Raw genomic sequence first — 10419 nt, forward strand, 5'->3', positions numbered from 1 at the left:
GTTTACAATGGGGCTTTCCACTGACCTTCCCTACAAAGCAGTTTAGGAGAAATCAATGAAAGATACTCCATAAGAAATGGGTCACAATTGCTGTTATTGTTACATAGCATTTACATAGCATCTAATCCGAAACCAGACACAACAATTAAGGGGTTCTCTTTGTCTTTTGCATAACAAAGCAGTTATATTTAACAGTAGGTACAGTTAAATTTGACTGGTTTGTATACAGCGACATTTCATGTTTATTAGTACGCAGTGTTGAGACCAATTCCAGATATAAACTATAGTGATGTATAAAAACTTCTCTCATTGGCATAATTGAGTCAACATGACTGACTTGGCTCTCCCACTCTTTTTGAACAACTGTAATTCTGTCAGTGCAAAACTGGGTACATGAGCCTCAATTTGTAGCAAGGCAAAGATGAACAGAAGTGACTTTAATGCTTTCAGATCACATGAGGAAGGAGGTTTATTTGGCCAATATTTTGATGAGTCTTTGCAAATGTCTTTACCTAGTACCTCTGTTTGGGGAAGCAGCTATTGGGCTACTTTGAAATCGCATTCGTAGTTGTCGACTGGGAGTCCCTGCTCTAAATCCTCAGGAGAACAAAACCAGTGACATCTTCCCTCCCCTACCTCAGTCCCTGTTCCCACAAAGACCTCTGAAAGATCTCGCTCATGTGGAGCTTTTAGTGAGACAGGGACAAAAAGGGGAGAGAGAGCTTTACCGATTATAGTTAATTGCTATGATATAAATGAAATGTCTTTAGATCTGATGTGGCTCCAAACAGTCCTGCTAGAAAAGAGACCTGATCTTTTCTGTAAGGACTGGTACTGGTACAGGCTGTGGGTGCTGGTTCAGAATAGGCCAGCACTAGATCCCTCATATACTTGAGTTTCTGCAGGACTACCACAACTATTAAAGCCACTGCTGCTCATCTCAAGTATACGGAGGAAGGTACAGTAAGAAATAAGAGAGAATAAGGGTGATGAAATACAGCCTCTTGCTATTCTGTTGATGCTATCTGTTGCCTACTCAGCATCTCGCTCATTAAGTTTCCGCTGTGCTGATGGATGAGCAGTACGAGCAGCTGAGACAAGTGGAAAGACAACGCCAGCTTTTGCAAGAGATGAAGAGCTCCTTACACACTGCAAGATCACAAATCCATCACACAAATTCTAATGAGGGGGCTGAGCCAGTACAAATACAACTGTTCAACAGTTTATTTCAACCATCCAATAAGAATGAAATAACTTAAAAGGATTCATGTTGCCAACAATCTTTCTTTTTTTTTCCTCTCCTTGCATGGTATTTGTTAGAAATCAGGATTTTCCTTAACTAAATGTCTTGTGGTCTCCTTAGCTTTGTTTCTTAACAGGGTTGTCTTTATGTTAGTTTTCTTTGGCTTCCCAATAGAAGAGTAACAGATTTCTTTTGAAGTTTTTATTGATGAATGAGCTCCTATAAATAACTCTCTGTGGCAGCAGCTTGATCTCAGAGTTTACTCTGGAATAATAGTAGCAATGGGAATGGAGGAAATTTATGGCAGCATGACATGAAATAGTTTAATGGGCTTCATACTGTTTAACTTAATCTTTACAGATGTAAAAACAGAAATACAATTATTTTAACAACTATTACTACATATTGCTTTTCTAATGAAAACAGCAACTTAGTAAGCAATTGAAGATAGGTACTGAAGAATTACGAAGTCCACCTCACTGTAGATTCAGGAATTAGTGTGTTGAGCCAGTGCACTTGCAAACCATCTTGAGAGCTGAGGTGGCTGGGAAGGAAGAGTCTACAGGTGGAACTTGGTCCTTCAAGTAAAGCTGAGTCACAGCACTTCAGATCAGGGTGTAGATGCTTGAAGCTGCCTAAAACCAGTGGAAGCAATGGAGTCCTGTTTTTGGAGTTAAAAAAACACAAACCACCCTCAGCATTTTGTTTCATGTCCCCTTATTTCACCTGTCTGCTTCGCAAAGGAGCTGATCCAAGCCCACCAAAGTTCATGGGTATCTTTGATGACACCAGGGGACATCCAAAGATACATCCCTTTTGTATTCCCAGGAGAGGTATAGCTCTAATCCTCTAGCCATAGGAGCAGAAACAGGTATTACACTCACCTCAACCAGAGGACAGAAGGAAATGATGAAAACTGAGCATGATTTCCAGCCTTCTGATACTGACCCAATGAAAGAACATTTAACTGCTTACCATTGCAAGTATGCTCACTGCTCTCTCCCATCGTGGGTTTGCTTGTTTCTCTGAGGAAGCATCTCTTAAGAGGAAGGTGGCCCAGATGTACCTCTTTCACCTGGGTAAGCTAAGGAAGGTGAAAAGGAAGAACTTCAAATCATCTGCCTTCTGTTTGAATGCCCAACCTGCCGGCAAGCTGGTATTTAACCCAGCCAAGGATCCGGCCAGAGGACCTTAGCAACCTATGTGTGACAGGTAAAAATCCAATATCATAATTCCTAGGAAGAGGAACAGGACCTAATTGAAATGTAAGATTTCTTTTGCAGGAGCTTGAACGTGGCCTGTAGCCAAGCACAGCTCCCTTGCAGTTTCTGGTGCTTTGTAAAGAGCTCGAGTAAATATTGAAGCATGTTGATGCTCTGTGCAATTTCTAGTACAATAGCTGACAGCTATTGTTTCCTCCTTGAGGAAGCATTATTTGAAATGACATTGCAATAAAAATTATAAGCACTGTTTTCTCAACTGTCTGTTTAGTGGGAAACTTGCATTATTAGTAACACTTTCCAATACACAGAAATTGCCTGTGCAAGAAGTAACTTGCAAATTCATACCCGATTTCCAAAAATGTGGGAAAGTTTATTTATTTCTCCATGCATTCCTGATTCGCAATGTGCTCTCTAAAAATGTCGCTGAGATTTAGGCTAACCAAGCTCATGCTAAATTTAGCAACTGTATTTTAAATAAACATTCTTTACGCTTTACTGAACCGTCTTTGAAGCGGGCTTAAAACAAATTGCGTTCGCATGAACATTAACAATGTTTTACTTTGGACTAAGTGAATCTGAATAAGTAATAATGTATTATTCATTATAATCTGAAAATGAGATTTAAGAGACCTAATTCAGCCAATTCAGGAAAGATTCCTAGGAGGAATAACGAATCAGACCCATGTTTATTTCTAGAAGCGTCCGTTCTGTTCTCCTTGACCACACAAAAGTTTCTTCTGGTGTCTTGTTAGACACTGCAAGCTACGAGCCTCGGTGAAATCAGCTGTGACATAGCACGCAATGCGTTTGAGGAATCTGGCCCATTTTAAAGCACTTAATGATTTGTCTGGATAACGCACTAAAAATATACTGTGGGGAGCAATTATGCAATGTCCAGACTGATGGATTGCATAACCTCATAGACCTTTTCCATCTGTAACTTCTCTAATTCTGTGATCTTGTCTTCTTGGTCTTTCACTTAAAATCAAGTATGTGATCTGTTTAATATCCAAAATGCTGTCTCCCAGGAGATGTTTTCTGGGTGTGTGGGGCTATGAATCAAGTAACAATGCAGGTCTCTCTCCCCTTCTCATTTCATGAATTGGCTGCTCTTCATGATGGCCTCAGAAGCAATTAGCAGGAAGCCAGCAGATTTTGGTGTGGAAAGAGGTGCTGTCTGCATTACATGGCTTCCTTGCTAAAGGATGGAAGGAGAATTAGCTTTTAAAAGCAGGAGAAGAGAGGGGGGAAGTAGAAGCAGTTGCAAAGTCCCTTAGAGTTATGTGACCCTGAAATCAGACATGGGCAGCCACGTACTTTGAGTGACAAGTCTTGAATGTGGCTTCTGCTCATATGTAAGTACTTTATTGCTTTTTATATATGCTATGCAACCAACTTTAAGAGAACACACACTGAGAGTATTTAAAGACTGGAAGCCCCATTTATGAGAAATTATATTCCTGTGTTATTTGAATATGCCAAATTTTCAGTTCCCTTCATAGGAAACCCGTGTTTGGAGTGAAGCTGCTCCATGAACCAAACGAATCCACTATGAGCCTCTTCCACTGCGTGCTCTTTTCTGCTCCTATGAGTTAAAATTGGCTGCAGACCTCAGAGACATGAAACCTTGCTCAGTTGGGAGAGGTCATTCCTCTCCAGTGGAACGGAAAGGCACATATATCGCCCACACAAGAAGTACGCTGTTTATCCTGCATCATTGGCTATTTTCTGCACTTCTTCACAGTATTTCAGACTTGTGTTTATAGCCAGCCCCGAGAGGTTGGGAAAGCCAGGAGGGGGAAGATTCCAGGGATGAGTTAAATACTGGGTGGCAGTTTTGTGTTGGGCAGCTGCTTTTTTGGGTTGTGAAACAGGTGTGAAACCATGATTAGTTGCAGCTTGTCAAGTCCTTTTTGTTTGTATGACACATTGCATGTCTGTCCTGTACTACCCAGCACCAAAATTCACTGGATGTATAGAGGATTAAAGGATGCTCTATTACATCCAAGTGGCAGGTATCGCTGTGCAGATTTGCACACTTATTTTTCCTCCCCAAAGCACTGTTGTTTTTATTGTATCATTACTTCTTCTCCTCTCTATGTAAACAGATGACGTGGAAAAGCCATGTGTGGTTAGTCATTCTGCCTGTTGGCAATAAGACCCTTTTTCTTGGTATTCATCCCCTGCAAGTTACATCAATGGCCTGATCCCAATTAATTGCAAATTGCTGTTCATAACTATTCACTCAATTCTAAGTTTATTCAAGTTATTGTCACTTTTGTGCAGAGCACGTTAAGTTTACTAATTTTACTCTTTCAAGTGAAACCAAAATCAAGCCTAGTGTGGCTTTTAAACATTGCAGCTGTACTTGGTTCCAAGCCACTACAACAAAACAGAAATAAAATCAAATGTCACCATGAGCAGACCTTCACAAAAAAACAAATTCCCGTTCCATGGAAAGAGTTGAATCTCAAAAAAAACCATGCTTGTGATAAAAGCATACATGGTGTGCATATCAGACTGCAATCCTAATGTGAGAATTAATCCTTCAGATTTGGAGGGGGGGGAAGTTAACAGGATTTGCCACTAAAAACTGCCCTTGTACAGAAAGGGCCCTAAGGTGGAGGGGGTATATTTGTATGACTAGGAAAGGAACAAAAACCCTGTTTGCAGGGCCAGAAAGGTACTTTGGGAGCAGGAATAGCAGCTGAGCAGCACCAAAACTGAGGGGCAGGGTATCACATCTGGGATGTTAAGTTAGGAGGAGAAAACCTAAGAGAAGGGAAAGGAGATGGGAAGGAACCCAGGATCAGGCAAAGGGAAGGAGAGGAGCCTGAAGACGTTGGTTACAAATGCTTAGAGAGGGGATTTTTCTTCATGTGGGGCTGTCCTTACACTCTGCACACAGAAACAAACACCCACCCTCATGACCTAAGCTAGACCTTTTCCCTATCCCTGCAGCTTCTCAGGAGTGATGTTGACACATGGACTCGAAGACTGGTGGTGTCAGTCCTCAGGCTTGAACAGAAACCTTCTTATGAGGTAGTCACTTCTTTAACTGGGTATAATACCTGTCTGGTTACTGTGGCACTGCTGGGACAGGGGATTTCACAGGGGGATAACCCTCTCAGCACTGGTGGGAACACACATGGCTTTTTCCCCTTCACAAGTGGGTTGTTCCTTTTTCATTCCATGCCACAGTTTTAAAGAATGGCTCATCAGATATTTGAATAGGAATTGCCAGAAATAGGAAGCATGTAAGGGGTTTTGTTTAAATAAAATCTAGCTTGAAAATCTATATTAAAAGCCACCATCTTCGTTCTTATTCTCTTTTTTTTCACAGTAAGAATCTGTTGATCTTCCTATCCAGAGATCCATCTGTGAGCATCCTTCTTTTGGGAAGCTCAGCACCACTTCCCACCTTTGGGAGATTTTCTGTGCTTCCTCAGAGGAGGACTCTTTGCCTCGAGTTGAAATGAGACCCCCTGAGCTCCTGGTCCAAACTGCAAGGCAGTCTGATGCCAAAGTTGAATCACAGTGTAACCTAGAAACCCAGATTTACAGTAGTCCAGGTGCTAATTTAAGGACATGTTTTGCTAGTGAGACAGGGTGGGAGAGGGGAAGGGGAGGGAAGGAGAAACAGAACCATTTAGGGAACACTGTCTTGGTCACAAGGAATGGGAGATTTCCCAGGCCCCTGGTTTTAGCCTCTCCCACCTTATACCTCTCCTAGCAGTGTGGTCCATCGTGTCATCACCAGAGCTCACTGCTGCATGCAGCAGCAGGCACCACTCCTTTGCCCTCTGGCTGCACAAGCCAAAGGGTGTTTTACAACACAGCAGCCACAGTCCTGAACAAAATACTTTTATTGGATGTAGGTTTGGTTTCATAATGAAAATTGAGAATATAGATCTTTTTTCTTTTCCAAAAGGGTATTTGTCCACTAATATACAAAAAGCCTCTATTTATTGCAAAAAGTAAAAAAAAAAAAAAAAAAAAAACAAAATATTCCTGATGGTTTCTATTGTGTCTGGATTCTTCCTTCTGGAAGACAAAAGAAGGCTTTGGAAACAGCTGATGTCTTTTGTCCGGGTTGTTAACAGAGCTACTTCAAAATGTCAAGACCAGCCTCCATAACACTGCTTCAGTCTTTTTTGGTCAGAAGCAACTGATCCCAGCAAGATACGGAAGCTGGCCACATCCCCACATCCACTGTTTTTGCTCATTTGTCTTCCTCTCTCTGGCCACATGAGTGAGAAAGAAACGCTGTCGCGATATTCAGTAAGCATAAGCGCTAGGCAGGAAAACAACTTGTGTTAATGCCATATATACAGTGCTGAGTCAAAGCGAGCAGGACTGTGCAGAATGAGCCTGGACTGTTTGGTCTCCCCTTGTTTCAGGCCTGGTTACTTGCCTTTTACCTTCTCAGAGGACTGGACCAATAGAGCAGTACCAAGAATTACTATGTGCAGACACCCGTGGGTATTAATAGCAAAACACAACTCAACCTCTTCCCCCAGGGATGGAAGGGGTGGGTTTGGGTTTTGAAATAAAAAAATAATAAAAATACAATAAAAAAGAAGAAAACTGGAGACCCAAAGAGCTCGGCAGAAACAAGGTCTGAGGAACCTGAGGGATGCAAAGCCTAAAGGTGCAGAACCAACCTGGTGGGGCTGAGGGTCAGCATGAGCCCCCCTCTGCTCCTCCACCACCGAGGGAAAAGAAAACTGGTTTACCTTTAAAAGTCGATCTGGCAGTAGGGGGTGGGAGGCAATTGCTAAAGAGAGCTCCGCAGCAATGCGTGTCTTGACAATGCCCTGAAATCCTGAGTCACCTTTAACATCGCTTTTTGGGGGAGTGCCTTTGGTCTTTACCCGCCTGGCAAGGGCTGAGTCCGGTCTCTCCCTCCCATCACCCCCCCAAACACACACACACACAGTAGCGATAGGAGGAGGGGTGTTAGTTAATTATGGGGGCAACTACTGCAAATTAAACACCGCCTCGGAGAAGTGGAGAGGGAAGCAGGAGAGTAAGGGGATGCCGATGTGATAAAGCCTCCCGTGCACCTGGGAGTCGAGCGTGAGCGAGGCGCTACAGGCAGGGCCGCAGCCGCCGCTGGCGACCAGGGAACCGACGGGGCCACCGACGGGGCTCTCTCGGGCTGCCCTGGGGCCTGCCCCAGGGGGGGGCTGCCTCAGCCCTGTGGCCAGGATGCTCTCGATGCTGAAGCTGCGACCCCGCGGGCCGCTCTTGGGCGGAGGGGCAGCGGCAGCGGACGGCCGGGGTACGGCCGGGGCCGGGGCACCGCCGCAGCGGGGGGGACCCGAAGGAGGAGCCGCTTCCCCCGGCCCCGGCACCCCCTCGTCTCCCGAGGCTGCCGCAGCGCTGCCCTTGGCCCTTTTGGGCTCGTCGGGGCGGGCGGGATGCCCCGGGTCCCCGCTGCCCTTCGGTTCCAGCGGCCCCGGGGCTTTGGGCTTCCTCTTCCTCCGGCGGTAGTTGCCGTTCTCGAACATGTCGAGGCACCGCGGGTCCAGCGTCCAGTAGCTGCCCTTGCCGGGCCGGCCCTTCTCTCGCGGCACCTTGATGAAGCAGTCGTTGAGGGAGAGGTTGTGGCGGATGCTGTTCTGCCAGCCCTGCTTGTTGTCGTGGTAGAAGGGGAAGCGGTCCATGATGAACTGGTAGATACCGCTGAGGGTCACCTTCTGCTCCGGAGCTTCTTTGATGGCCATAGCGATAAGGGCGATGTAGCTGTAGGGGGGCTTCTGCGGGGGGTCCTGCCGGGATATGGCACCGCTCGGGGCGAACCCCAGGGCAGCCGGGAGGTACAGCACGGGGGGGCTGCCCATGGCAGGGAGGGGGCTTCCGTAGAGGTGGCTCATCGCAGGCGCGGTCGCAGCCCCGGGTCTTCCTCAGCGGAGCAGGGCGAAGGGATGGGGTAGGGTAGGAACCTGGGACGAGTCCACCAGGGAGCTATTTGTGTGAGCTCAGATCCCAGTCCTGCCTGAAGGAGCTCGTTCTGCCTCTGTCCCCGCTTCATAGCTCTTAAGAAAAAAAAAAAAAAAAAAAAAAAGGAAGAAAAAAAAAAGTTAAATAATTGTTGTAAGTTTGCTATTATATGTTGACTTAGCACTGGAAAATAAATTGTCTCTGATAAACAGTCGTTTGTGTTCTCAGCCCACCCACATTAATTAAAATTTCATTGCTACAAAACTCCAAGCTCTCTCCACGTGTCTCGCTGGTACCAGCCAATGGTCTCCGGGTTATTCCTTCATTTGTTTATAGAATTAGTCTGTTGATAAGTCTGCCCACCCAAGTCGAATCAAGCTGTGTTTATTTGGAAAAATTTCCGGGCACCCAATATATAAACGCACTGATCTGATGTTTGAAATATCACGTCCACCCTTTGACGCTGTAAGCACACACAGCAGAGCAGGATGTACACTGCTGGAGCTTGGGGAGGAGCAGGCGAGGAGCCCCGCAGGAAAACTGGGGCAACAAACAACAACAATGGGAAAAAAATGAAATAAAATAAAACCAAATTGCAAAAAAAATGAAAGAAATAAAGAAAAATGGAGGGGGGAAGGGAGAAGGCAGCGCTGAGATGGGGAGGAAGGAAAACGGGCTCTCTGGAGGGCCTACAAAGGGGGGCTCAGGTGTGCGGGGCTCCACTTCTGACCCGGCCGGGGTCCCTAGTGAAGGGGAGCCCCGAACCTGCACTGGGGAAGAAGCCCGGGGCTGCAACGAGCTTCATAACGAGGGAATTTGGCAGGACCGGGGAGGAGGGCCAGTATTTGTGAACGCGGGCCTGTTGCTTTATATTATGTACTTTCCTGTTTATAACAAGGAGGGGGATTATAACAACTTTACAAGTGCACACAGCTGGCCGGTGCTTACATTAGGAATTTGTGATGCTCTTTTTCTGTATAAACGTCCAGGTTTGGGGCTGTGTTTTCTGTTGTTGGGTTGTTTCTATTTTTTCAGTTTGCTGATGTAAGAGCTCAAATCAGAGGCCCAGAGGGATTCCGATGCAATTGGAGGTGTCGGCTGCTTCTCCAGCCCCCGCGGCTCGGACCTGCGTTAGACCCCACGGGAGACTCTGTTCCGTGAAGCATCATTTCTTCGAGAGGGGGAAGAGGAGCATCCCTTCTTCCTTCAGAGAGAAATAGCCCATCAGTGCAGCCCCACCACACTGGGGGGACTTTAACCTGGCAGGGAAAGAGGTAAAAGCTCCTCGGTGTTCCCCAGCACCTCCCGGTGCTGGCGATGTTCCCTCCTGCAAACCCCCCTTCACCCATGGGGTTTTTCGCCCACTTCTGCTCCCGTCCTGCCGTTCTCCCAGCAAACCATTGGGCGAAGGGGTTTAACCCCCGGGGTAAAAGCCACAGCGGTGGCTGCGGACCCGCAGAAGAGCCCCAGAGGCTGCCAGAGCCGTGCAAGCATGGGAAATACAGCCAGGATGCAAAGGGAGGGGGCTTCTCCTGCACAGGGGTCTCCCCGTTCACTGTCTGGCCCCACACAGGAGGGAAACCCGCCCCTTTGACACCGCCCTTGCCGGTAGTGCAGCATCCCTCCCCCTCGGTGCACACACCCGCCGCCCCCCGGAAACGGCAGGACCCATCCGTGTCATAAACGCAATAAACCCCTAAATAAATAAGAAAAGGAGACAGAAGAAGGATTGAGGGGCGGGCTCCCCTTATTTCTACCCTGAGGACCAGCATTCCCTGGAAGCATCCTCGCCGGGGCGGGACAGGGCAGAGACCAGTTGCTCTAAAGCATCCTCAGGGCAGCCTGCTGAGGCTGAGGGTCTCTCCCCTTCCAAACACACCACACACCCCCGTCGGGGAGTCCCCCGCTCCTTGGGACACTCCAGGCACGGATATTAAAACAATAAATACTCGCGTGTATGGCTGGAGACAGGCAGAAGGGCTCCTGCTCACTCCCTGAGCTCCCTCC

General features: G+C 46.7%; 1 protein-coding gene across 1 annotated transcript; it reads right to left on the reverse strand.

Moving 5' to 3' along the window:
- Positions 1-6486: 6486 nt before the first annotated feature.
- On the reverse strand, positions 6487-9530 carry FOXL1 (forkhead box L1). Its single transcript, XM_034073035.1, has 2 exons — positions 9361-9530; positions 6487-8507 (listed from the first exon to the last, which is right to left on the reverse strand). The coding sequence occupies exon 2, from the start codon at positions 8343-8345 to the stop codon at positions 7446-7448; it is 900 nt and encodes a 299-aa protein (XP_033928926.1). The 5' UTR covers positions 8346-8507; positions 9361-9530; the 3' UTR covers positions 6487-7445.
- Positions 9531-10419: the final 889 nt, after the last annotated feature.

The sequence above is a fragment of the Melopsittacus undulatus genome, chromosome Z (genome assembly GCF_012275295.1).
Source record: "Melopsittacus undulatus isolate bMelUnd1 chromosome Z, bMelUnd1.mat.Z, whole genome shotgun sequence".
In the NCBI taxonomy this organism is placed as follows: Eukaryota; Metazoa; Chordata; class Aves; order Psittaciformes; family Psittaculidae; genus Melopsittacus; species Melopsittacus undulatus.

Bases quoted from the DNA above. Each gene is read 5' to 3' on its own strand.
- FOXL1 (XM_034073035.1), bottom strand. From the start codon at position 8,345: ATGAGCCACCTCTACGGAAGCCCCCTCCCTGCCATGGGCAGCCCCCCC.